This window comes from Fundulus heteroclitus, chromosome 4, assembly GCF_011125445.2.
Source record: "Fundulus heteroclitus isolate FHET01 chromosome 4, MU-UCD_Fhet_4.1, whole genome shotgun sequence".
NCBI lineage: Eukaryota > Metazoa > Chordata > Actinopteri > Cyprinodontiformes > Fundulidae > Fundulus > Fundulus heteroclitus.
In genome coordinates this window covers 16,121,304-16,149,303 of record NC_046364.1, presented here as the reverse complement: position 1 = coordinate 16,149,303, position 28,000 = coordinate 16,121,304, and the positions used below count along the sequence as shown (strand labels likewise).

Below are 28,000 nucleotides of genomic sequence, written 5' to 3'. Positions count from 1 at the left end.
TCACTTTCCAGGCTGTATTTATTATTGGTCTATATACAGACGACGTACCGGATAAATACACAGATGCACATGAGTAAGTAAAGCCAGTTTTATAAGAAATAAACACATAGGATTTCATTTTAAAGACCAGTAAAGAGTGTAGGGGAACATGTAGAAAAAGAAAAATGTATCTCTTTAACTTCAGGGAAGCTATTGCAGATTATTGCATGTTACTGTTTGACGATTCCTCCCTTAAAGGCTTGACAAATGCTGGAATGGAGGGTTTGTTGAAGAGCACAAAAGCAACACATTGAACATTTATCTTATAAAATTACACATGTAAAAAAAAGAAATGCATAAAAAAACGTCTGTGTGCCTCATCCGTGATCTGCAGAAGACCAGCAGACGCTGCACCGCAACACGCACAGCTTCTTTCAGCATGTGAATTATTTTACAGAAAGCTGCAGCAAGTCGCCTTGGAAGTTGTGTCCAAACAAACTAATAAGGCACAAGTAATTCAAGACCCATTCACTTTCTCAGGACATGTGTGCTGGACTGAAATTAGTTTAAAATCTGTCCAGAGGATGGGGGGAAAAAAACAAAAAAAAAAAACACCTCAGGCATGGCGTGTGCCCTTAACTCCACAAGTCTTGTTCTGTGGCGTTCTTTCGGCCTTTAACGTGGGTCGTACATGTTGGCTAGTTTCTGAAACCGTGGTCCCCAGTCGTTGAGGTAATCGTAGTCCTGATCTTCATCTGAGCTGCCAGAAGCGATGGAGCTGAGGCTGCCGGCCACTGAGCCCTCTCCCTCGTAGTCATAGATCAGGGCCGTGTCGTATGGAGGCACGTTGGGGTCCTGGTCAGCAGCCTCCAAGCCCTGAGAAAGGAAACACATTTTATTGTAAGAAACTTTGCACAGACTTGTATTAAAACCGTGTTTCGCACTGTAGTCTACTCCATGTGCAACACCATTTGGGATATCCTTTAATAATGAGTAAGGTTCTATCTCTAACATTAAAGAATTTAATCTACAGGTAGAAATTGTGCAACAACAGTGGCCTCAGAAATACAAAAACAACTGTTTAAAAGTCACATTTTGTTTTGACATTTCCAGCTTGCCATACAAAACTCATCTTTTATAATTAATGAGGTATTACAAATTATATTGGCATGAGTTTAAATACAAATGAAGTGTTTTAATAGCTGCACCAATAATAGCTAGCAGAGAAAATAAGCCACTGCATGCACTGTGCAACACGGCAGGATATTGGTGCATATTCAGAAAAACCTCGTCTCTCTGTGGTTTAAAAAGTGATCAAATTCCATATCTGTTCTAAGGTAAAGTTAAACAATATAAAAATATCCACAAGACATCAGAACTGCAACAGTTTATTCAAAAAGGGACTTGGGGAAACTTCCGGAAAAATTGCTGACCCTAGCTTTAAAGTCAAAGGCTTAGATAGCCTATTCCAGCAAAAGGTAGGTCACACCTTAGAACAAGTTGCCAGTCTATTGTAGGGCTGAAAGTCTTCAAGGAAGTAGCTAAATATTTATAGAAAGTGATTCTTTAGATCCTCTGTGAGTTTCAAGCCAACACTTGTTTAGCCTTTTTGAGTATAGTGTTTCCAGGCTTTTGTCATTGGGACATGTTGGTGGCTTGAAATTTAAGCCCCAGGACTTGGACTTGACTATAAAGAACTAACAAACTAATCTGATGCAGAGCCTGCATACGAATAACTGTGGCATCACACTGTTATTCTGACAAGGTACACTGAATCTGTCCCTTTTTGCAGCAATCTTAAAACTGGTGACCAGCTTTTTGGATGTTTTTCTGATGGTATTTTGACGATTCTTCTTTGGTGATGAGTTTCGAGGCTGAAAGATCACTTTGTCATTGCCAGGATGTCCCTCCACAGTCTCTTATCACATTAGAGTCGGGACTCTGTGTGGGCCCCACCATTATTACCAGTAAGAACAAACATTTATATATGAATTTCTGCCCAATCAGAAAGTGATATCAATGTTAATGTTAATTCTACTGTTTATGTAATAATTGCTACTGGGTTGTTTTAAGACAGCCGAACACTCTGCCTAGCCATCACAACTCTCCGGTTTGAATTTCTTTCTGTTTCTTCAAACTAGTAGAACTCTAAAATATATTCATTGCTGGTTAGATACTGACTGCTGGTAACAACTCCACAGGACCTCCCCTGGGAAAAAAAACAACAGACTATCCAGTCAGATCCAATTAAAATGGAGGAACTTTGTGCATAACATCTGTTCATCTGCAAATATGTTAGTTTAGATGTCACGAGTTTCTGTTTTCTTGTTTAAGTGCTCTAATAGTCAGGCTTCTCACGTCATTGATGTAGTCCTCGATGTCAGTGGGATCTGCAGGAGGCCGCCGGGGGTAGATGGGGGAGGGCAGGCTATGTGGGGCGTCCTTCCTGAGGGGCTGCTTGCCTCGAGGAACGCCAGACCCCGGATAGAAGGACCACGGAGGGGGAGGCGCATCACGGGGGTTCCACAGCAGGTCAATGTTGAACGCATTCTGTCAAGGTGAGAAAAGGAGGCGCTCACTTTGATGTTGGTTGATAACACACAGGCAGGAAAACACAACCTCAGACACAGATCTGCGGCCTCGACCTTAGGAGGTCACCGCTACGTCTTACCTCATCCTCCTCTCCGCCTCCCTGCTCGTCATAGTTGAGGACGTTGTCGCGTATGTCGTCCTCTGACTCGCCGACAAGCAGACCCGATCCTCTCTTCATGTGGTGACGCCGTCCACAGGCATTTAAAGCCACCGCCAGGAATAGCAACACTGCAAACAAGCAACAATCCCTCCGATCGTATTACACCAACCAACAAAACACCAAAGTATTTGTTGTCGTGTTTTAACCTCTCAGCTCCATTTTGGTGTTTAAAAAGAGCCTGAGATGTTGTTTGACTTCAGTAAGGACATCTGAAAAAATATTTATGTCTGTTTTGTTTGTCAGTTGTGGGGAAATAGTGGTAGTTTCTGGATATTATGTGTTTATGAGTGAAAATATAGTATGATCTGTTTCATATCCCACATTTATTAGCATCCAGATGCAAAAGAAATGTTAATACATTTTATACTGTAGTAGCACAATTTGACACTAAATGCTGCTATTCCCTACCACTGAGCTTTGGATAACTTCTTTTTTTTTTTTTTATTTCTCTCAAGACTAGGGTTGTCTAAAAAAACAAGTCATCATCTGGACTTGTTTTTCACAGTTCCGGTTTTTAAAATATTTTAAAATTGTTGCTCTGACTTTGGAAACAACCAAGTGTAGGGAAATGGCAGTTTTTTGTAGCCATTTTCTGAATTTTTAGAAGGGGCGCATTGATTTGAGAAAGGTTATTTGCCTCCAACTGAAACAGGAAATCATGGCTCGCTAATTAAAAGTTCCCTAACTCTCTGATTAACTCTAAAAAGTAGCAATTCGTTCAAAAAGCACTTCAGGTCCATGTTTTGAGTAGGAATTATAAGGGTGGGGTGGGGTTAGCAGTGGTGATTTTGTAAAAAAAAAAAAAAAAAAAGTTTTTTTCTTAACACTTTATTCACTTCTACTGATTAAATGCATTTAAATTAAAAGCTTGATTTTGAACAATTTTCCTGCGTGAGATTACTGCTCTAAGTTTAGTTAGGTTTTAAATGTCTCAAATTAAACTATCAGGAGGGCCAGCAATGTTGGAGAGTTCAGTTTATTATATCAGGCTTCATTATTCTCCAGTAAACCACAAGTCTGTATTGTTTTTTTTTTTGTTTTTGTTTTTTAAGAAGCAAAAATATTAGATGTATGGCTTTTTGGGGTAAGTTTAAAAAGCATAGTTTCAGCTTGGCACTTACCCAGCAGAAGAACAGCACATGCAATGATGATGATGAAAGCGATGAAGCTGATTCCCACACTGGAGCCCAAGAAAGCCCCAGACTCAGATCTACAGTCCCCGTAGGAGTCGCAGGGACACAGCGTGACATTGACTTGAGTTAAAGCGCCGTGAGATGGGCTGCCAGAGTCTTCCACCCACACGACGACTGCATACTCTCCAGCTTCCAGCTCCACTGTGGGGCTGAGGACTGCATGGGTATCTGAAGCAGGAGACATGGAGAAAGGCAGGCCATGAGGACCGGAGGTTCACAGGAACACCCATCATGGAGCTTCACCTCTTCTGCTCTCTCACCGTTCACTTTGGTGACGGTCCAGTTCAACGACAAAGAGTCAACGATGAGAAAATGGAAAGGGGCGCCGTGAGGAGGACGATCTTCATCCACAGCCGTCAGTAAAAGACCAGGAGTCGCTCTGCTGCCACCGGTGCACAAGGAGCTGCTCAAAGGGAGGAGCTGCGGAGGGAAGTCGTTGGTTTCCTCCAGGACGATGTTCACCGCTGCGGAGGCTGAGACACCGCCGGCATCTGTGTGTGCGAGCATCAACACTAAACATCACAACAGCCGCCCCATCACTGATGCTAACAACAAATGTACAGCATAGACCTCAGTTATAGGAGTCTAATCATTTATTTCAAATATTTTAAATCAAGATCCCCAAAAGGCAGATAAGGAGAACTGCATCACATAAAGAATCCACAGTTATTATTAGTCCAGGTAAAATAACCTCCGTTCAATTCTCTGATTTTAACATATTAATGATCTATTCTTCATCCGCGTGTAAATTTATTTAAATCCAATACAGCCTGGTCTAAATCTAAAGTGTCCTGTCAAGCGGATTATAAACCAAGAAGCACATATCCTACAAAACATATAAATGTAGGTATTTAGAGAACAAATGAGCAGAATCAGACATAACTAGGCGTAACTCTGACCACTAGGTGGCAGCAAAAGTGCTTTCAACAACGATGCGTGTCTACAAGGATTTAAACATATAAAACCAAGCTCCAGAGGTTCCATAATGTCATTATTTATTATTAAATAGATAAAACTAATCACACCCTTATAACATGATACAATATGTACAAACTGTTTGAAACTTGCTTCTTAGCCTGTACTTGTTTGTCTGATAAAGTTAGACTTTTTTTTAAAGTCAATTAATGTCAATGATTATTTATGACATATAACCACAAAAAAACAAACAAAAAAAACCTTCAGAATTGTTCAAGCAAGACGAGTGCAGGACAAAAAGCTTGTTATTAGATGGAATAAATAAAGAGCTCCCTAAAATAAATTTTACAACATTAAATTTGCAGAAACAAAGCCAAAAACCTTCTCAAATACATGAAAGCAGATCGTATGGGTTGAGTCTTCTTTGCTGCAAATCGCCCAGGATTATTGCTTATGAAAAATAGTAATTTTATTTTTTCATTTTTTATGATACTGATAAATGGTTACAGGCATGCATGTTTTTTTTTTTTTCATTCTAAAAAAGCAGTTTGGGACGGATAATCTTCATGTTTTGGTCAGGCCGAGTCCAGTTCTGGTTTTGGTATTATTGAAAAAAGACATGAAATTAGCAGTTCATACAAGAGAATTGAGAAGCGTTTTTATACACAATGAATTTACACCAAACTAATCTAAGGCGGTGAGCCTAACCCTTTTACCAGTAAAAATGAACAAAAATCTTTCCTCAAAGCTATTGTTAACAAACTCATCCCACCTGGGAAGGTAAGCACAAAGGTTTACATACTTTTACTTCCTGTAAACATAAATTTGCAATTCTGAATTATTTTCTTCAGGGGAAAAATAACCAAGCCTAAAGTTTAAGTTCATTTTTTTAATTTGTTTTCTCTGTGGCCACTTGTATGATAAAAATGTGTGTGAGGTGTTAATGTCAGTCTATGAGGTGGTGCCTTAGTGAACTACTGAGCCTCGCAGGAAATGGGCCTGTATAATAAACTTTGTAATGTCTAGGTGACTTTTTATTAGGAAAAATCCAAAATCTAATCTGAAGTGACTTTAAAAGCAAAACTGAACAGAAAGAGAAGTGAACTGACCTGTAACTGTGATAGTTGCACTGTAGATGTTGTTTTGGACATGCGGCGATCTCATGTTGAAGGATCTCCTGAGGTAAATGTCTCCTGTGTCTCCATCAATGCTCAGCCACCCCTCTGGGTCTTTGCTTATTTCAAATCTATACCACCAACAGAAGGGGGAACCTCAGTAAACATTCCCTACCACGACATTGTGTGGAGAAAGGTGTCCTCTCAGGTACTTTACAGGTCATACCTGAGTTCAGAGTGGTCCGGGTCCGAGGCGATGTTGCTTTTCAGCAGCTTCCCTGGTTTCTCATTTTCGGGGACCTCGATCCGTATGGGGTTCTCCTTAAAATACGGCGCCTCGTTTTCATTCATAACAGTGACAGAAACTGTGGCAGAACTCAGTGGGGAGTTGGGAGCCTTGCTGCTCAGAGGATTGACGTTTCCCACCGCCAGAACCAAAGTGTGCTCCCTTTTCACTTCATAATCCAGGGGCTGTAATGTGGCACAGAAAAGACCATTTGCACAGTAGATATTAATTAAACACATTTACCCACCTTGTGTTATGTCAAACTCAATTCAGAGCATTTTGCGAAACACAAATATCTTAGCCATAAACATTGCTTGAGGAATTTTTAGTTTACATACGAACCAGTAGATGGTAGTATATAGTCGCGTTTGACGGGTTCAGCTCTTTAGGAGAGACATTTTTTTGAAAATAGTTTTTCTTTAAATGTTTGGTTTTCTCAGGAGCTCACGTAGGTTGTTTAAATGGAATAACTTAAAACTGTTTTTAGTCTGCAAAGTCTCAGTTCCTGATTTTTTCATTTAACACGTTGTGACATTGATGGTTAACAATTCTGGATGTAAACAAAAAAAAAGTTATAAATGACTCAGAAGTCACTTAAAATAAAAAAAAATAGGAGAGCACATAGTTGTTACTCTTTTTTTTTTTTTGTTCAACCATTCCAACTCTCCCGAGGCTGAAACACCTCTCAAACACAAAACACTAAAAAGATCAGATTTATTTCATATGAACACAAATGAAATTAGAAGGAATCACAAAGCAATGTTTGGTTCTTCAATCACTCAAAGGTATAAAACCCTTGCTGCTCTGTACCTTCACCACCATCAGGATTCCCTGGTTGGTGACTGGATCCGTCTGGATGGCAAAGTTTCCATGCGGGTCGTTGGATATGCTGTATTTGGCCTCCCAGTTTCCTGTTCCCGGCTCGTCTCTGTCCGTCACACTCACTCGGCCAATCTCAACATTGTAGAGGTTCTCCAGTGCTTTGATGCTGTACTGCAAGGCACCACCAACAACACAAATATCAAAAAAATATTCAACTAACGTCACAAGCTGAAAGTAACACGGTGTTGTAGTCCATTGGGTTGAAGCTCACCGAGGCAGGGTGAAACTGGGGTGCATGGTTGTTGATGTCAGACACAGAGATGATGGCCACAGCGTCGCCGGTCAACCCATCGCCGCCCATGTCAGCAACCCGTAGCATTAACTTGAACTCCTTCACCACCTGGAAGACATCGCAGCACGTTCACACGAAGCAGTCAAGCCGGGATCACAATTATTTGCTGTGGCTAAAAAGTGTTGGACATGAAGTTGGGGGAATAATATTTCATCGCACATGGCTAAAGAAAGCACTTTATTTCTGACATATTTAAAGTGTCTGCTTAATAGGAAGCAGAGTCAGAACTGAGAAAAGTTGCTGCAGTTATTAATTAGCTTCTGCTTACAATTAGGCATCTTTTCGGTTTGTTTGTGCACATGTGCCTTCCACGTTGTGCTTTAGCTCTTTTCAAACAACCAATCCCAAATAGGCGTTTAACTATTGATAATTTCAGCAATTTCCTGTGTTTTAATTTTTCTACAATATGCTCTGGAGCTTCTTGTAATCCATCATCTTACTTGTCAGGATGCTTTTAATTGTGCTGGCCGTGTGAGCTTTCCTAAATATCCTACAAAAGTAAAAGTACGTCTATGTTTCACCTACAGCTGGGCTTCTCTGCTGACGGTTTCCGCACTGTGATCAGTTTTCCTCATGGCCCTAAAACTCGCAATAATTGCCCTGTTCTTTCTGGTTCTTAGAGTCAGGCTGTTGGTGTTCCAACGTGCAGCCAGATCCTGAAACCCTTCTTAATCTGCAGTTTTACTGGAGTTTAAAATTACATTACAGTTTTTATTGACTGCTTTGCAGTCAACTCAAACTACACATTTTTCAAAACAGTTAACACAGAGGCCTAAACAGTGGCACCAGTGGTCAAAATGACACAGTTTGTTTGTAAAAGGCTCTAACTCTGCCAAAACATTCAAAATATGGACCAAAAGCCCATTTTGCCCTCAAACAACACAACTTGCTCACAAATGTTTGAGCCCTTCCAATCATTCATTACAAAAGGGGCAACAAAATACAAAATACCACAGTCAATGTGAATCAGTGCAGCATTGCTGGTTCATTGTAGCCAATGACTGCATGCAGCTTACATGTCAGTGTCATTTGTAGTCAAATTTGCCTTCTTGCAAAAAATTGATCCAGAATCAGATATGTTATGATCCATATTTTATTGCTTATTCAGTCTTTTTTTTTCAGATTGTGGCTACAAATGAAATATTCCAACAGAAAATACTAGGGCTGTCTGTCTCTTCTAGTCTCTTCTCTCTTAGACTTAGACTTAGACTTAGACTTTCTTTATTGTCATTTTGTATACACAGAGTGCATACAGAACGAAATTTCGTTTTCACACAGCTCAGAAATATTGCAGTAACTCTACAGGATACCTTGCAGTAACAAATAGGCCACTCTTGACAAATAGGCCACATGGCCTCATCTTCATCACACTCAATATTTTCCCTTGGGATGCACCTATAGTGAAAAATCTTCTTGCATGCCTGATCCATCCATGACATGCCTCTGCGTCTACATATTGGGCAGCAGCTACACCTCCACCAAGCACAGGGATTCCTCTTCCTCATAATCTTCTTCCCCTGACCCATCTACCTCTTACTCTGACTCTCATCTGCCTTAGACCATCCATGCGTGCAAAGAACAACACATAACATGGCACCTTTAACGTAAAGCCTGCAAACTGACTGCAAATTGAAAAAGTTGTGTAAAGAAGTGTCAATCAGGTGCTTCAGTGATTTCATTCTGATCAAGAAGTTTCTAAGAGCTTGGAACATATGGTTTCTGTTTTGCTACCACAGCTAAAGCAATGGAGTTTGGACTGCATGAATGACGTCTGCGTTAACTGTTTTGCAAAAGGGTCAAAGCAATCAATAAAAACTGTAATGGCTGATGTATCATTGTTTCATTTTTAGCTACATAGTACCTGGTGAAAAGTATGTAGAGGAGGATGTTTGACCATTCAGCCTGTCAGTCTGGGGGCGGTTGTTAGGAAAGTCCAAAAGCCGGTTAGCTTTTTATTAAATTTTATAAAGTGCCTGGCTCTAATGTGCATATGTGCTGTGCTTCCCCAGGTGAGATAGATTTTAGAATTGTCTATTTTGTTTTATTTCTCTCGAACATCTAATAAAGAACAAAACATTGCAGCAGATGTGACGGCAACAAAAGAACCCCAGGGCTTCTATTCAAGAATGATTTGATCCATAGTACCAACTTAAAGACTGATGGAGAATAATGACACCTGGGTAATTACCTGTGCTTCTACTGATGCACTCTTAAACAGCACGTTCAGGACGTCTTTGGCAGGGCTCGTTCACAATACAGCCCTCTTTGTACGAAGCACAAACTGAGTGTTTCCCATCTATTTTCTATGCATCTGAGTCTCTGCAGCGTATCTACCTCTCGGTCCAGGCCCACGTCTCTGGTGTAGATGGCTCCTGTCTGGTTGTTGATGCCAAACATAGTCTTGTTTACAGCATTGGGAGGAATGCTCTCCTGGCCAACGATGGAGAAGCCCAGAGCTGCGTTTTCTGTCATTGGGTCATCTGCGTCTGTGGCTGAGACTGACATCACCAGTGTGCCTGCCAAGGAGAATTTAACGTTTCAGTCAGAGAGGGAATTACTTTGTTAGGAGTTCTACATTAGCTTTTGGTGATTAAAAAAAATAGTATTTGCTTAACTAATACAGTGTTCAACAGACCAATGAATTTATCTATTTAAATAAATGTGTGGCACCTTGAGTATGAAATAATTTTAGACTTTGCATATTCCTGCCCACAAAACAAACCTTGATCACCTTTGCAACAATGGACGTTCTACTCAGCAGGTTGAACAACTTATTCATGAAATGTATTGAAATTAAACCATAAAGGCTTCTGTGTAGTATTTAGATTAAAGTGGACATCTGTAGAGTTGAATGCTATTTTAGAAGCAGCTGGCAAATTAGTAATAGGATAATAGATAATCAGAATTTTTATAGGAATTTTATTCTGTTTTAGAAAACAGAACTCCACAGAAACACAAGCAGCCAGAAAGTACATTTAGGTTTTTTTTTGCAGTGGGAAGATAGAACAGTGGCAGACTAATGAATCATTGTTTAAAAAGTGGTGAGATTGTTCAGGACCTGTAGGCTGATTTGTTTTGCCATCTAGCAGCCTTGTTTACTGATAGTTTTTACAGTGAGGGTGATGTACCTTATTATTGGCACCTGATAGCCAACATAATAAACGTTCCCGTTAGAGACATGCTGCAATTTTCTGTATGATAAAAAAAAATCTGTAGCAAAAAGCATTATTTGTTTGCCATAACAGAGCACGCAGGAAGTTTGATTTAAAGATCATAAAACCAGGTTTTGCATACACTCCTTCAGTGAAAAATTGTCTTTCTTCATGCCTGTACATCACCTATTGAGAAACATTTTTGGTTTTAGCATGTATTCCAGATGTTTAGGTTATTTAGATGTATGTCTGTTAATCTGATCACATTCGTGTAGTAACTTGTCGAACAAATACCAAGACATTAATAAGAATGAGCCAAAGCGGGTCCAGTGGGCTTAAAGAGAGTGAACTGAACTGTAGTTTCACCACGACACGTCACACACGTCTGTTTCCCATTGTTACTTTTGACCTGCCCTTTATGTAAAATGATTCAGTCTGATGGATACAACATTATATACAACGGAACCCCTGCCACATTTCAGGAGGTCCTTGATTTTTAGGATGTACTTTGTTTTAAATCATAGACCAATTTGTCTGAAATGAAGGTGAATATAAACAGGTTATATAAACAATATAAACCCCGTTAATTTGAATCTAAACTCGGGCTTATTTGATGCCTGAAAATTATCAGTGTCTCTCCAAACATATATATTTATTCCTCCTGACAGTGTCATGATTTGTGGTTGTCGAGGATCAACAGTGTAGCGAAGGCGACGCTGAGCCATCATACAGATAAGTAACTTTAATAAACAGAACACGCACGACAGTTCAGGTAAGGTTGTAGACCAGATAAACCAACATGTTAACTATGGTTAACTATGGATCCAGGGAAAACTGAACAGAATGCAGGAACTTAAATATGTTGGGCGATAATCAGCTGGATAACAAACATGTGCGAGATAGTCAACAGAAATACACGCAGCGGGGAAGGCCACTATGGTGGGAAACCAAGGGCATGAAACACAGGTAAACTACACACAAACTAAACACTAACTGAAAGATGCACAACCCAAGGAACCTAAAAACTAATAAATAACCAAACACCTTAGGATTGTGACAGATAGATCTGTAAATGATGCTGACAATTGATCAAACATATACATCTGAAGAGAAACTGATCCTTCTCAGTCTTTTTCCAAGTGTCTACAAGCCTATGTTTGAACTAAAGTTCCCAGGTCTCAAGAGGTTAAGACAGAAACTTAAGATGGCTTTTGAAGAACAATATAAATCAAAAAGACAAGCAATGTCACACTTTGATTAATTTATTGCTCTTACCTGGGACAGAGAACTCTGGCACCGACCCAAAAAACTGCTTCTGAGTGAAGAGGGGCTTGTTGTCGTTCTGATCCAGCACCACGATCTCGATGGTTGTCGGGTTCTCCAGTCTCTCTCCACTGGGGGACAGCGCAAACGCCTTCAGCTACACACAGAGACACAGCAAGAATTTCTTTTGATTGCGAGTTTGATTTATGGAGCTGTATCAAAAAATATTTCCACAAAGGACAGATCAAATCGTAGATAATGTTTATTTTCAGACATATGGGTGAATGTATAGGACATGCCCTAGCAGAAGCACAAAGAGAATGTACATTTCTCCCAAGATGCCGATAAGGGCCCTGGAAAACTGACCTCCAACTGTTTCTACTGGTGTTCAAAACAATGAACTGTGACGTTAGACAGAAACATGATCTGGAAACACGTGCAAACTCTTAGCAGTGAGGACCTCTGGAAGATTGTTCTTTAATGAGGTCTTACCGTGAAGCTACGGTGCTGCTCTCTGTCCAGCGGTCGCTTGCTCCTGATCCATCCCGTTTTATCATCGATCTCAAACAGGTTCTTGGGCTCCTGGTCCACCCCTGGTCCCTCTAACTTGTAGATCACCTCTCCTGAGAAGATTTTGTCAGACTTGATCTGGGCAGAAAAACAAGGAAACGTTGCTGATCATTAAAGCCTCATCGGACGCTTGGGAGCAGGGCTGTAAAGTATATGTTCTGAACACCAGATGTGAGCATGGGGGGAAGTTAAGCCCGGAGTGTTTAAACTCAAAAGGTCCTTTGAGATTTCAAACTAATAATAGCAAGGAGTCGTTTTCTGGATTTTGTTTCTATTTCCTCTGACTTGCATATGTTAGACGTCACTTTTTGAAAGTAATTCAATGACTCTCCTTGGACTGAAAGATTTGCACAATTAGCAGCACTCTATACCTTTACGTGCTGTTTATATTTCATCTACCCATTAAACACCACTGTCACTACAACAGGGAAGCCTTCATCCGTCACTTTGATAAAACTTTTAGATAATTTAGCTAAAACAAAGTATAATAAACACAGAACAAAATGGATTCACTTTCGGAGTCTGGACTAACGTTTATTACGGCGTACATGTGTGTTATCCTCACATGTGGAAACATGTGGAAACATGTAAAATAGTAAATAATTACATACTCTTTTCCTATATTATCTAGGTTAAATTGGAGAGATTTCTTACTTTTGAAACAATATATCTAAAGAATAAAGATTAAATCTTTCTATACAATCCTTCGATCAAAATGTTTTCCTAAATTCCTCTAAAAGGTCAGTTTGAAAACTTAAACCTTACAATATACAAGGATAACCAGAGTACATAAACAGAGAGTTCTCAAATGAATATCTAACATATCAAGGGAGGGGGGGGGGGGTCATTCAAAGCAACCTGACGCTGTCAAAAATTAGCTGTGATTAGGCTGCTTTGCTGCTTCAGGATGACTTTCTGTCATTGACAGAACCTTGAATTCTGGTGTTCACCAGAAAATCCTGCAGGAGAAAGTCTGGCCATCAGGTTGTGAACTTCAGCTGAAGTTCACCAGGGTTATGCAGTAGAACAATCATCAGAAGAACAAATATAAATGTCTATAAAATATATAAAAAATAAATAAATAAAGGTTTTGGACTGGCCTAATTAAAGTCTAGACTTTGACCCATTTGAAATATTGTGGCATAGGGCTGGACAATACAGAAAAAAAGCACATTGATAAAATAGAAATCATATTGGTCGATATCAATGTTAAGTGCAGCCCTGGCCATTTTATGCTGTTGCTTAATGACCTATTTTTAGATAAAGAACACACAAACACTGAATTCAAACCCAACCCTTTATTCAACCAACATTTTACCAAAACTGCAAGCTCTCTGTTGAACTTTTTATTGACCCTTTTTGTCGCACCACACATCTATTGGTTGATATATATTGTTGCAGAATTATTGTCTGGCCCTATTGTGGCATAATCTTACACAATGTGGCTGAATTAAACATTTTTGCGAGGAAAAGTGGGCCGAAAAACTTCCTGGGTGACGTAACAGACTGATTCTCTGTTGTCTGTGATTAATTATGTGTATTTATGTATATAAAATGGATCTGCTTGTTTAGTAAAGTAGTTGTTTCTGCTAAAGGGGGCATTTCCAATCATTAGGTTTTTATATAGCAAGAGGTAAGCTTGGATAGCTATTTTCTTGTTAGAAATGAAGCCACCATCTGAAAGCAGGTTTTTTTCAGTTTACCTTTCTCTGATATTAAAATTCATTTGATCTGAACAATGTGTGTGTGGAAAAACAAAACAAAAAACAAAGAAAAGACATCTGTAAGGTATTGCATACAGTACCTTTTCACTATGACCAAACTCTGACGCAAAATGTTCAACCTCTTTCACATAATTGCATCTTATGTGCATTTGATTCTCTTAACTCTTATTTACAATAATGTGCTTAACAAGGGCTCTACAGCTCCACAGCAGTGCATCACATAAATACTCGCCAATGAAAAAGGATACTAAATTATTAATTGATTAATTGTTCTTCCTATTGGATTATTCTCAGAGGTTCAAAGCTATAGAATAATCTCATCTTGGTCAATTTAGAGCCAGGGCAGCCAGAAGGCGGACTTGTGGGTGCTATATTTTTGGACCTTTGCAAGGAGGTTATAACGATTAACCACACTGTGTGTTACTGTCTAAGATCAGAGATTTTATTTAATCTCACAGTGCACTGGACTGGATAAAATCATACCTCAGTGACCAGGTGCTGTACGAAAAGATCAGCAATAAGCTGTCAACACCTAAAGCTTGTGATATGGTGTCCCACAGGGCTCTGTTCTTGGGTCTTCATTGTTCATGGTTAGGGGGACGTACAAATGTCCGTGGACAACACAGTCATTTATGCTCATGGACAGGATGCCCTTAGTGTGGCAAACTAACTAAAGTGATGGGAAATGTCGCATTCTGTCTTACCTCATTCTGTCTCACACCCCGAATTTAAATAAAACTGTTGCGATGTACTTCACCAACTCTAGGAAACAAAAGTTCATGCTGCATATTTTTGTAAAATATCAAAAATGTATATTGTGGAAGGATTGGTGGTGCGTCAACACATCAGAATATGCTCACCTATGAGGCTGCACAAATGTATTTAAATTCAATGATTGCTTCTCGTGTTAATTATTGCATCTGTTCTTGGTCCCAAGCAAATGCCTCATCATCAAAACCACTAAAATGAGTTTATAATCAGACTTTAAAGATACTAGACATGAAGCCTTTAAGGCATCCTCATTCTTAGTAAATATGATATATTAAGTCCTGATAGTTTAATCGTATACTCAGCAACAAATACTTAAGAGTCTAAATAACAATCCAGCACCACCACTGGAGAGATGTGTGCAGGTTTAGGCAGACAACTAGAATATGCAGGTCCACAGCTCGTAAGGACTGTAGACTACCTCAAAGACGCTCAGCCTTTGCACGGACCTCCGTTTCATGTAGAGCCAGCAAAGAACGGAATAACCTCCCAAATAGCCTGAAACGATCCTCTGGCCTGCATGATTTCTAATGAAATGTTAGGAAATAACTTTTGGGAAATGTATGTACCTACTTTCAATTGTAAATTGAAGTGTTGTGTGAATGGCTGCAGACTGAGTATATGGTTGGATGCATAATGTGTATGTTGGATGTATTATATTGTTGTGGCCTGCCCAGGGGCTGCAGGTGGAAAGTAGCTGTAGCAAAATCTGTTGCAAAGCATCTCTTCTTTTTGTAAAAATGTATGTATTTACACATTGTCCCTGTGAAATAAATAATAAACTAAACTTACTCATAAAAAAAGTACACTTGAAACAAGGAGAAATATTGTACAGCCTCCTACATTGGAACGTTTAATTTTGCCTCAAACCTTTGGATGTGTTTAAGAAAAGATTTTCTGGCACACTTCTTTAGGTTTTCTCAAATGTTTGAATGTTTAGGACTGTCGCTGCTTCTTTGCTCATTTTCATAACAATTCATGAACAGTTTCAGAGGAAAGAAAGAAAAATCAACTTCACTCTTATCTGAGAACCATTCAGGCTCTTAGAGGCACCTAAACTAAAGTAACAAACTAGTGGGGTTTCATCACAATACTGAAAAAGGGCCAATTAAAATGTAATCTTTATTAGCACCCTGTCACAAAGGACCCATTTGTTCCTATTCCCCTATGAAAGAGCCCAGAGATACATTTGACATATGCTTTGAAGCAACATTTTTACCTGGACCAGATCTTCAGGAACGGATCTGCTGTTCTCTGACACTCTGATGGGGGGGATGATCCAGTCTCTCTTGACTCTCATCATCCCGTTTCCTTGATTTCTCCAGAGGTAAAGGGTCCGAGGGTCCTGCTCTGCATCACGGTGGTGATGCTCTGCAGAGCTGCAGACCTGGAGGGAACATGGTTGACAGTAAATCAGATCAAAGTCGAAGCTAAAATGAAGTTTTAACTCCAGAGAGCTATGCTAATTTAAAATAAACATTATAGAGTTGCACATATATGCAGCTGTTTAAAGTCCCTCCGTGCTTTGATATTCCCTATGGCCTGACAGAATGGATGTAATGCTGAGTATAACTGTAATATGGGGGTGTGGAGGATTGTTCGGAGCAAAGGAGACCGCTTCAGGTTTCACCTACTAAAACCAGTTTTTGTCACTTCCCTTTGATCCGGGTGCAAAACTATTTCAGGACAAGGAAACACTAATACTCATGCTCCTTTTGCAGGCTCTCCATCATCACTTTGCTGTCAGGACTGTAGTCAGACACACACACACACACACACACACACACACACCCACCCACCCACGTGAGAAACACACTCACACAACAGCTGTCGACAATGGATTTAGATCCTCTGCTTTCCCACCCGCATTCCCCCTCGCGCTAACAAATTCCCCTTTATGCTCAAGCTCTGCACCTGACTGGGAGTTTGGGATCACCTTACGGATTTGCTCCGCTGCAGGAATTCCACAGGCGCACTCGTTCGCTCGCTTTCTCACACCGTGGGATCACATGTGCACTATATGCATGACCATCGACCAGACACCCACACCCACGCGCAAGATCATGCACACAGTTCCTTTGGTTGCTTCCTGCTTGTCTCTGGGATTTCACCGGAGTCAGCATTGCTTCTCACATGTTTAAGAGCTCAAAGACGTAATACTCAGGATAAGAAAACCATTTTCCCTCTCTGTGTTTTCACTCAGATGTAACCAAACACTAATGATTAACCTGCCCCAACGCATGTACACCCTGAACATGAATAAATCTGCAGGAAATGGCATATTTGCTGTGAATGGGCTGAGATCACAGCCGGTTCTCTTGTGCACGCAATCTGCTGCACAGATCATCTGTCATGCTGCTGCAGTCTGCAGAGAAGAACGGCAACCATGGCTGGCATCTGCAGGCCAAGTCAGAGGGGAGGCTAATCTTAGACCTTTTTATAGCCCTGACCCCCACCTAGTTAACTCATTCTACCCATCAACATCCCGATGGTAATATATTTCCATATTTAACACTTGACTTCCTCTGGTGTAAAACAAGTCCTGGAGTGCTACTCGGTCTCAAAGTCAATAACAGCTGATTCCCAGTTGTGTTTCCAATTATAGACTTCCATAAAGCTTCTGACATTCTTCGGAAATTGCCACATTTAAGCTTTGAAGATCATTGTTTTACTTCAAGAATGCTTTAATAGACTGCAAACTGATTTAAACTAATGTTATTTCACAAAACATGCTCCTTTGGCCCCGGCAGCGATTATGATTGGTAGCCTGGCCAGCCGGACTAACTTTTGCCTCTTTTCGGTGCGGCTGAAGTCACTTCGCTGTATAGAAAAGCGAAGAGAAAGTCTGGCTGGCCAGGCTGTATGATTGGAGCATTGATTACAGCTGGGGATGATGGGAACAATATCAGTTTTGCATCAATATTCAAAGGAATCAGTGTGCTGGATTTAAAACATCACAATAATCACACTAATCAAGCCTGAATACAGATTTTTCAGGGTTCTGTGGAAAGATTCTTAGCAGTCAGTATCTAATCTGAAGGAGAGAACTGGCCAGATCAAGTAAGGGAGATTAATTTATCAAAAGACTCAAGTGAAGCAAAGCAGCATGGATTAATATGTTTTTTTCTAATGTATATTATCATAGCCTTTATTTAAATCAAATGCAAAAGGTTTGAATGCCTATGAAATACTATTTGCATGGGCCACTGTCACATGTCTGGCTCAACAGCCATGACATGTCAGTTCAATTCATCATAGCGGATCGTGATTTTACCGAGGAGTCACGGTGCTGAATGTAATGTGAAAAGTCGAGCAGCTGCGTCCCTGGGTCCTCCAGAGACCTGATGCGGTGAGTACTACCACCTGCTCCAAGAGCTGGTTGCTTCCAGGTCTGATTTAAGATCCTGACTCTGCAAACAACTCTGCAGAACCCCTGTTTTAGAAATCTGAACTGTCCAAGTAAGAGATTGCCCAAATGAGCTCCAACAAGATAACGTATGTTTATGTTGTAAAAATGTTTTTTCCTTAGTTTAAAGGGGCCTTAACAACAAATTTAGTTTTTCTGAGGTTTTGGGGGTTGGTACGTTCTGTTGGGCACTGATGAGGCCGTGTTAATGTCTAAAATGAATACCAAAGGATTATCTTTCTATGTAGGTGGCACCGTCTGAAGTTACATATGCAACAATATAAAATACATGAAATGGTTTAGACAGTGATGTCATATCACCTTTAAACCTTGCATATTGACTTTTAGCATGAGCACAATATACCAAATAATGATGCATGTCATTTTGCTGATATTTATGCAGAATCTATACCAGCAACCTGCAGTGTTTGCTCACTCAAAATGCCTCATTGAATGTTCTTTTCTCATTACAGCTGAGCTCCTTGAGATGTCGTCTGCACGATATACCAGAAAAAGTCTGAAAAACATGTCAATGGCTCATTCTATCATTTAAATTTAACAGGCAACCCAAATATAATGGACGTCAATGGGGCATTTTTGATCATGGAGGCATTAGAGGGAGAATCAGGGACTTTAAAAACACTAATGCAATCAAATCAATTTTGTTGCCAGGCTTTGATCTATACAGTCTAAACACCTAAAAAGCTTCATCCCTCTGCTGTTTCTTAGTGAAAAATAATTTATTTCTGTGTTTTTCTTGCAATAAATAATGATAAGTTCAGCTAAACTTGCCTTTGTGTTGTTAAAATCCTAATATAGCTTGAATGTTTGACAGAATGAAGTTGTACCAGATATTTATGACAAATCAGGAAAAAATCAGGATGTATTATTCGATGTTTTTTTTTTAATCCATTTCCATTTTAGTCACAAAGGTAAAATGGTAGTTAATTTGAAGAGAACAAAGTCTGACTGACTGATATAATTAACAACACTTCGCAAAGAGAGGAAATTTAATCATTTAATGTGGAAGAACTGCTGGGAGAGATGAAGAACATGGCAACTATGTTAGATCAGTTCACCAAAAGCAACCTTTAAAACTACGGTAAAGTTATTCTGCAGATGCAACAATTGTGACCCTTGTATGACGAAAAAAATGACCAGTGAAGGAAAAAAACTCATACAGGTTAAAATAGCTTTAGACACCACATTTGGAGAAGTACAGTCACAATATCTAATGTTTCCAAATTGAATGGACTAAAGTTTTCCATTATACACAACGGCCTCGTCGTGTTCCAGCTTTTCCTGAACTTGAGGCATAGAGAGGTGAACAGAACCGCTTCCAAGCACCAAAGTGTTCAGGGAAGGCAGCTCGTACATTTACGCACTTCCTTTCAGAGCTTCCTGCATTAGCAAACATGACATTGTGTTGTGGACGGAGGCTCTTCTGAGTATCTGCACAGTTCTAATGTTTTTACCAGACAAGGATGCAGTAACAGCACAGGATCACGTTACCAATTGGACCGGTGAGGGCCTTTTTCTGACAGGCTTGGCGATGACACCGCGCGCAGTTTAACTGTTTCAGAGCCGTTTTCCCCAGACGCTTTTACAGCTCTGCCTCCCAGAAGTGTGGACAGCTTGTTTGGGGATGATTTGTTCTCATCGCAACAAAAAGAAGAGGATTATTTGGTAGGATGGTCTTTTCCGAATTCACTTTCCCAAGGTTGCTGTTGACAGGAAGATTAAGACAGATTATAGGCTAAGAGATCTTGTTCTCTTAGGTAAAACATTGAATCCGCACAAGCCTGTGGAAGTAAGTCAAAAATGTTTTGGAGATTAATGTGGGTGGAAAGTAACTAGCTACCTACACTCATGTTACTGTAATTAAGTACAGTTTTTGAGTACTTTGTACTTTTTAAAGTGGTTTACAAAAACTTAACTTTTACTTCTACTTGAGTATGATTTTATTTAAGAATCTTATATTTGAAATCACATCTGTTTCTGAGTAAAATAAATAAATAAATTAATTAAATTAGATAAAAAACCAGCAGTAGCAGTGATCCATCACCTGGGTTTTAGGTGAGAGTTTGCAGATCCCATCATCACACATCAATCCAGCAAGAAAGCATCAACTACAGCTGAAATTGACCACCAAAAGAAAGAAGAAAACCCATGACCATACTTTAGGGATCAGTTTAATATTACAAAAAAGTACAAAAGTACAAAAAGGCAACAGCTTTATAATGCCACTGCATTTTAAAAACCCAACATCAAGCATGTGGAGATGAAGAAAAAGCGGAGTTTGTAAAAAACTACGCTCATTTTTCTGTGCTGCAAGACATGCTATAATGTTTTTTTTTTGTTTAGTTTTTTTTTACCTTTTAACACTAATACCAAACGTAATCTACAGCTATAAGTAGCATCATTAGCTCTAACAAGGTGGCATCCAATTGCTGCTTGTAGAAGTTAATAAGCGGGGAGTATCAGGTTTATGTTTAAGACCATGACCATGTGAACTCGCAAAATTATATTTTAAGAATAAATGTAAACATCAGTTTCACCTCCAAAATATTCATAGTGTCATATGTTTACATGGTTCATTTCTCTGTAGCTTTTTCATTTATAAAGTTGCTCCTTTTTAAAAAAAATGTTTGAGACCAATATCTCCTTTGTTCCTCTGTGAAATCAAGAGAGGGACTTTCTTCGGCTCATAAAGAAGCAACTAAGTAATTTTTACTTAAAGTAAAAATTTAATAAGGTACTTTTTAGTTTTATCTGAACAATGTTTTACATTGGTAACTTTACTTGTATTTACAAAATTGAATCAAAGTAACAACACTTTTACTTGAATATTTTTTTTTTTTACCTCTGGTAACACCCCAACGGCTTGGGGAACTGAGATTGGCATGATGAAGTAAATTTTTTGTAATTCTGGGTATTATATGATGTAGGGATGAGCGTTTTACAGTTGTTGAGAAGACAAATCGCTGTCATGGGGTGGCTTTATGTTTTGGCATGCGCCATTATAATTTTATTATTTCAGATGTGTGTACTGCTGCGTGCTAATGAAAGGAAACAGCAAAGGATAGCCTGCAGGAGTTACTGGAACAACGGTGGTGTCCTAAAGGTAAAAGAGGCTATGAATGATTATTATCCTTCAGGCGTTAATTAGAAGAATGATAAGACTGAAAATAACGATTCTGATGTGAACGGGGCAGTTTGTTTAAACTTGCAAGGATGCTCCTGGTGTTGGCTACAGGAGGTGGAACAGATACTGCTTGGTTCATGTATACTCACAACCACCTTTGATGTTGCTACAAAATTTGACAGCAACAGCTTATAATTTAAAAAATAAAAAAAACAATCAACCCCACCATCTCAAAAGGCACTGCAGAAATTACATGAACATCGTTGTCCAAATTCATCCAAACTTTAGGAATGTGCTTATTTTGTTTCTGTTGATTTATATTTGTGTATCTGATCAAAAAAAAGGGCACGAGAACCCCTCTGAACTGCTCTGGTTGTCACTTCCACTGTTATGTTAAACTAAACTAATGCAAATGCCTGCATCCAAACATTATTAATATTTTATTAGTTTGAGAAGAGAAGTTACTCTTTTTTTCCCCATTCATTTCTGGATGATGCTGTTCATTGACCGGTTGCGACCTTTTAAAGTTTGCCACGTAGACAAAATTTTCTGCTGCACATCCATTGAGTCTTTGTCTCTTATTTGGAAATGCAACAACAACTCACTGAAGAACTTGAGTGTTGCCTGACTAAGCAACGCCAGACTGTCTTCTTGGCCAAAGGCCGAAGGTCCCACAGGTGCAGCAGCTCGTGGCTTCTGCTCCTCAGGCACAAACGTTAAACCAGTCTGTTATTCTCTGCAAGGGTCCCGCAAACAAACACTCCTAGCTTAGTCATGTTGGCTTGGTATGAGTAGAGCTTCCTATTTATGTTCCCTCTACAAGTGTGTCCCCTCATTATGGAGCAAATGTCTGGGCTTCATGACTGCTGAGCAAGGTCATGGCTCCAAGCTAAAAGAAGGACTTAACAGGCACATATATACACACTCACCTGACAAAGTAAGCAGCATGTTTATCATATTTGTCATATTATCTTTAATGATTTGGTAGAATGTCAACTATTGAATGTTGAAGACGCGTTATATAGAAACCCATTTTCAGGGAAATCATGAGCTTAGCGAGGAGACAAAACATTTAACAAGCAACAAACTCATAAAGGCTCTTTACGATGTTCTTGAAAGTATTTAATTACACGTAAAAATAAAACAGCACCAATGGAAACTCCATCAGGACGTTGCTGCTGGCTTACTCGGGTATATGACCAAATCAACAGCTGTAACCAGCTGGTCCATATCTCAGTCTGTAAAAAAAAAAAATAATGAGACAACAATGAGCAAAGGAAATTGACTTCTCCGTGCACGTGACTTATTCTGTGAAGTGGAAGTCGTCTCGGTACCCTTTGCTCCCTTGGAAACACCAGACGGTTAAAAACAGCCTGCAGGTACCAGGCGGGACCTGAGATTCAGACTCCAAACCCTCCGATTGTTTCCGATGAGTGAGACCTTAGCGGCAGCTGGCCGCTGCTGCGCACCCTGGATTGGTACCTGATTTCATGGTCCAGGAGCAACCCACCACTCTTTCCACGAGGGGGTGGGGGAATGGGTATTACGAAGCGGCGCAAATGGGCAAATGGCATCGCATCTGGGAACAGCTGCTGGTGCTGCCCACTCATCACCACAAGACCCAGCCAACAGGCCCGAGCCCTTCACTTCAAACACTACTTACAGATACCAGGTGACCTGGAGTAAGGCTTGACTGACAGGTGTTAATGGCTACATGGATTTGATTATGATGGCGCATTTATTACAGAAATTCATTGTTTTTGCAGAGGGTAAACTGTTTTCATCCAACATCATCACTTGTGATCCACTGTGAACAGAAAAAAATAGCATGTTGAGCTGCTAATTGTTTTGAATAATCTTTTTTTTCTTACGTGTCTTCCACAGAGCCATTATTTCTTGGATTTTAGCATGTTTCTTTTTTTAATGGTTTCTGAAAAGCTTTCTGTGGATTATTATTATTTTTTTTAACATGTTTTCAATTCACTTCCAGTACTTTCTGTAATGTTCTGTTGTGGTTTTGGTTATTTTCAGTTAGTCGACTTTTCTGTTTTAGGATTTATTTCCGTGTTGTGTTGTTTTGTATTGGATTTCCGGTATTAGTCTTTATTTCGGCTAGTGTTTGTCCAGTCTTTGTCTTGCTTTTTACCTTAGGTTCATTAGTCTGTGTGCTCCGTTTATTATTTCCACCTGTGTTAGTTAATTAGTCCCGCCCTGCTCTTCTGTTCCGTTCATCTATTTAAGCTCGCTTTAGTTTTTGGTTTGTTGTCAGGACGTCTCGTATTATCCCCTTGTCCAAGTTCCCCGGTAAGAGTACTTTTCCTTATCTGTTTTTGTTTAGCCTGCCTGTCCGTTTGCCCGTTTAACCTTCGGCTCGTCTATTTTTGGAGTTCGCCTTGTTTTGTTGCCTGAAGCCAGTTCTTTTGTCCCCTGGACCTCTTTGTTAATAAATCCCTTTTTCAAGCTACAGCTCTGTGTCCGGCTTACATTTGGGTTCTCCTTATACAATTCATTACACTTTCAAAGACTTTTATCTTTTGTATGCTAAGACATTTAACTCTCATATGCAAGTAGTTTGTGAATGAAGAGGCATCTGTCCTCCAGGGATGAGATAATGTTGTGTCTGCACAGCAGCCGGTCTCAAAGATTTGCTGTTGTTTCTCAGTTTAACCCATTAACGTTACCCACAACATTCTGACAGTCAGAAACTAGGATTTTAACCCCAACAAAGTGAAGTGTTAGCAGAAATCTTACAAAAGGACGATGATTAGCAGAAAGATGAGCCATCTTAAAGGGGAAATGTCATGCTTTTAAAGTCCTTCCTTTTCACAATTAAATCTTTCACTTTTAGTCTATTTAAAGTGGACCTGCAATGATTTAGTCTGAATTCATGGTTATTGTTGCCCCACAGCCCCTCTTTTGCCCCTATTCTGAGCTGCATCTTAGAGCAACTCGCTTAAATCTAAAAGAGGCTCTTTCCACAGCGCCTCCTTCAGGTCACAGAGTGTTACACTCCACCCTGTTTGGCCATTTTGTGGCATGCTAGGGGACGGTGTAATGAACTGGGTGGGTTAATACACCAACATCTGAACATTTTCACTTATCCACTTGCAGCTTCCACATCCTTGAGCTTGGAAAACAAAATTGAGGCTATATATATATATATATATATATATATATATATATATATATATATATATATATATATATATATATATATATATATATATATATATATATATATACCCATGCATCTTTTAACACGCTTATCCCTATCCCAATCCACAAATATCCATCAGAATGTTGAACTGGTGATCTCTAAATGGGACTCTGAATCACACAAGCACAGAACTGAACTTTATGGCCATTTTGCATCATTATTTTGCACTGCCAGCATTGCTGAGCTTTTATAATCCAGTTACATTTAAAAGTACATAACTGGAAGTTGACTGCAGTTTTGCACCATTAACATTTTGCACTGCCAATACTGAACAACATTCTTCTGCACACTATTTTCAAAAAACTGTTTTTCTCCTGCATTGTTACATTCTTATCACTGCTGCACTTTATATTGTAATGTTATTTCAGATTTGCGAAATTGGTTAGCCAGAAGTCCATGTCCTTGTTTAGCAGCTCTGCAGCAAATACTGCGATGTAATTGTTCAAAAATTGCAATATAGAATAGAGAAAGCTGAACAGCTTGAAAAATATGACCTAAGCAGAATATGAAGATATCTACGCATCTCCTTGACAGACTACATCCAACTTTTCTGCACTCCTAGAGACTCCAAGTACACAACAAAATTTATTTACGGGCTTAAAAAGTGGATTTGGTATGATATATCTCCTTTAAAGGTCCTATGTCTGGCCTATACTTGATTTTCTTTACTTTTTCTGGGAGTCAAAACTGTCTCAGACACTTTTTCCTCTCTTGTACATTGCTTCGTAGGGCTGACTCATATTTTGTTCTCTACTTTATTAATTTTAAACTCAAATGCCACAAAAATTATGCCATATGAATATACCAAATGAGTGACAAAACAGCCCCAAAACCTGCAAGATAAATAATTAATCAAGAACATTTTAAAGGTTCCCAAGAAAGTGTGACTGTTTGGAAGCAAATGACACAGAAACTGGGGAAGGTTTAAAGCTTTGAGATCAGACTGTGGAAATACATTAGTGGAAAACTGTACCATAATTTTACAAAATTAAAAAAATTAGCAGTTTAATGCTTAATCAAATACACTTAAAAACCTTGGGTCCAGTTTTACACCCAGAAGTAAAGGATCTAGAGACCAAAACAGTTATGAAACATCATTTTTAACATTTTGAATGAGAATGAGTTTCTTTATCTGTTAGAGATACATGAGCAAAAATAGTTTAATTTCAGGCATTTTATGAATGCGTACTAACCCTGTGTTAAGTATGTGAAGTAGGCTAGCTTGTAATTATAAAGCTTAACTCTAGCCCAGGTGTGTCTTCCAAATGTTTCCCACTCTAAGTAAAATACTTTGTAAGCCACAAGAACTCAACTTGGTTAAAAACATCAACATAGATCAAGTTGTAAACTGAAAAGATCATTATTTATTTATGTTTCTGTCCACGACTAGCAAGATAAGGATTCGACTGAAATGTAAAGGCTTCGACCTCGCTTCAAGAAATATTTTCTTCCTATTTATGCCGCGGTTTATCTGTCAAAACTGCTTTTAAAAGGTTTCCCCCCCCTACAATCAGTTACAACGGTGGAACAAGACAAGAAAAGCTGAGAAGATGTGGGTTAGTCATTTGCAGCCTCCCCCCACCACCCTGAAGAATCGTTGGAGGCCAATTCACTCATCTGCTCAACCTGGGCTGAATTACTGATCCAAACAGAACGAGAGACCGATGGTATTTGGAAGTGTTGTTGGCAATAAGTCAGTTTACTTTGTCATCCATTCTAAATGTCACAGTGGCGTCTGCAGTCACAGGATGCCCTGAGCCCTCTCTGAACGCATCTGGGCTCTGGTCTTCTTCGCAATACTTCATCCTCCCCTCTCTGGCTCGGATGAAATGTTTAGTTCAGCCGAAGGCTCTGATTGCAGAGCCAGAGTCTCGCCTCCATTGATGAAAATAAGTAGATGTTCAATTGAGGACATCACTCAGGTATAAAACATAAATTGTATATCTGAAGAGCGGGGCAGCAAGAGGCTGTTCTCTAAACAAGATCATACTCTGCAGGAGCAGGAAGCTGAAAGACCAAAATCAGGAGGAGGGGAAGGAGAGGGCAGGCGCTTCAAATGGTGCAACTCAAGTGCAAATGGATTATCTTCAAAGCAGGCAGAGCAATGCCCACTGCTATATTCTGAGACTGGTCCCCGATGTTTCATTGCAACAAGAAAGCCCGAAGGGGATATCCTTCTTCTAGCTTAGACAGCTGACTTTTACGGTCAATAAAACTATTTAAAAAACCAGAAAGGTCAAAGATTAAAGGTGTTTAAACACAAAGACCAACACTGAGGCTTAAATGAATCATCACATTCTGCTCATTCTCATTTACAACAGATTGATACGAGATAATGACATTTTTCTTACCTGACCAACCAGCAGCCCCAGCACGCAGCTCATCAACATCCACACAGCCATCCTGATAACCAGGACTCTGAACCTCACTCTGCACACACCTCTGACCACAGCTGGATCTGAGCCTCCTCTGTGGCTTTACAGCACAGGAAAAAAGTGCTAAAACACATCAACTTCCTAACCTTTCTCTGTCTTTCCTTCTCTCTGTCCCTCCACTGTGCGCGCCTGCCCGTACTTCCCTCTCCCAGCATCTGTCTCCTACAGCTCCACCCTGTCCATAGCTGGGATATGTCTCACAGTCGTGGGGTAAAGGGGGCTAGAATTTCAGCAGCAGGCCTCCAATGAACCCCAGCACATGTGCTGTCACTCATGGGCCCGATGGAAGAGAGAGAGAGAGAGAGAGAGAGAGAGAGAGAAGCATGAAGAGAGAAGTAGAGCAGCTGCTGGCGACAGGAAACAGTAAGCGAGGATGTTAACTTTTTCAAAACGAGACGAGACAAGAAGGCAAAGGGAAAGGTTGTAAGAAAAAGCTAAAAGAATGACGTGAGTCTGAATTTTAACTTTAGTCTTCCTTCAAGCGACTGCTTCTATTTCTTTTATACTATTTACAAATAAAACAAACTAGGTGAAATTAATGCATTAACACTATAGGAATCAAATAAAAATCAATTTGTCATCCAGATTTGGAAGAAACTAATTATGTTTGGCTATTAGAAAGCGACAGACAGACAGCATCAAGGAAGGAGCTTAGCTCTGAGTTGGAACAGGGAAACAGATGGTCTGGATCTGTCCTGAAGTCTAAATATATTCAACACCTCCTCAAAAAAAAAAAAAAAAAAAAAAAAAGAAAGAAAGAAAGAAAAAACACATTGTTTTTGTTTCATGAGTTAAGTGCACAGGTCACTTTTAAAAAACTAATTACAGAAACTACATAAGGCAAAAAAATGCCTCAACAAAACCTTGATTTCCTAAATAGTTATGCACCAATTAAAAACGGATAAA

The 28,000-nt window shown here is 39.5% G+C and overlaps 1 protein-coding gene across 1 annotated transcript; it reads right to left on the bottom strand.

The window, feature by feature from the left end:
• On the bottom strand, window positions 1–27,261 carry cdh15 (cadherin 15, type 1, M-cadherin (myotubule)). The gene is made up of 14 exons (XM_012850666.3): window positions 27,011–27,261; window positions 16,111–16,278; window positions 12,322–12,477; window positions 11,842–11,986; window positions 9,749–9,930; window positions 7,334–7,462; window positions 7,051–7,233; window positions 6,181–6,425; window positions 5,949–6,085; window positions 4,185–4,415; window positions 3,853–4,092; window positions 2,651–2,799; window positions 2,338–2,529; window positions 1–855 (listed from the first exon to the last, which is right to left on the bottom strand). The coding sequence occupies exons 1-14, from the start codon at window positions 27,059–27,061 to the stop codon at window positions 655–657; spliced, it is 2,409 nt and encodes an 802-aa protein (XP_012706120.2). The 5' UTR covers window positions 27,062–27,261; the 3' UTR covers window positions 1–654.
• Between the last annotated feature and the right edge of the window lie 739 nt (window positions 27,262–28,000).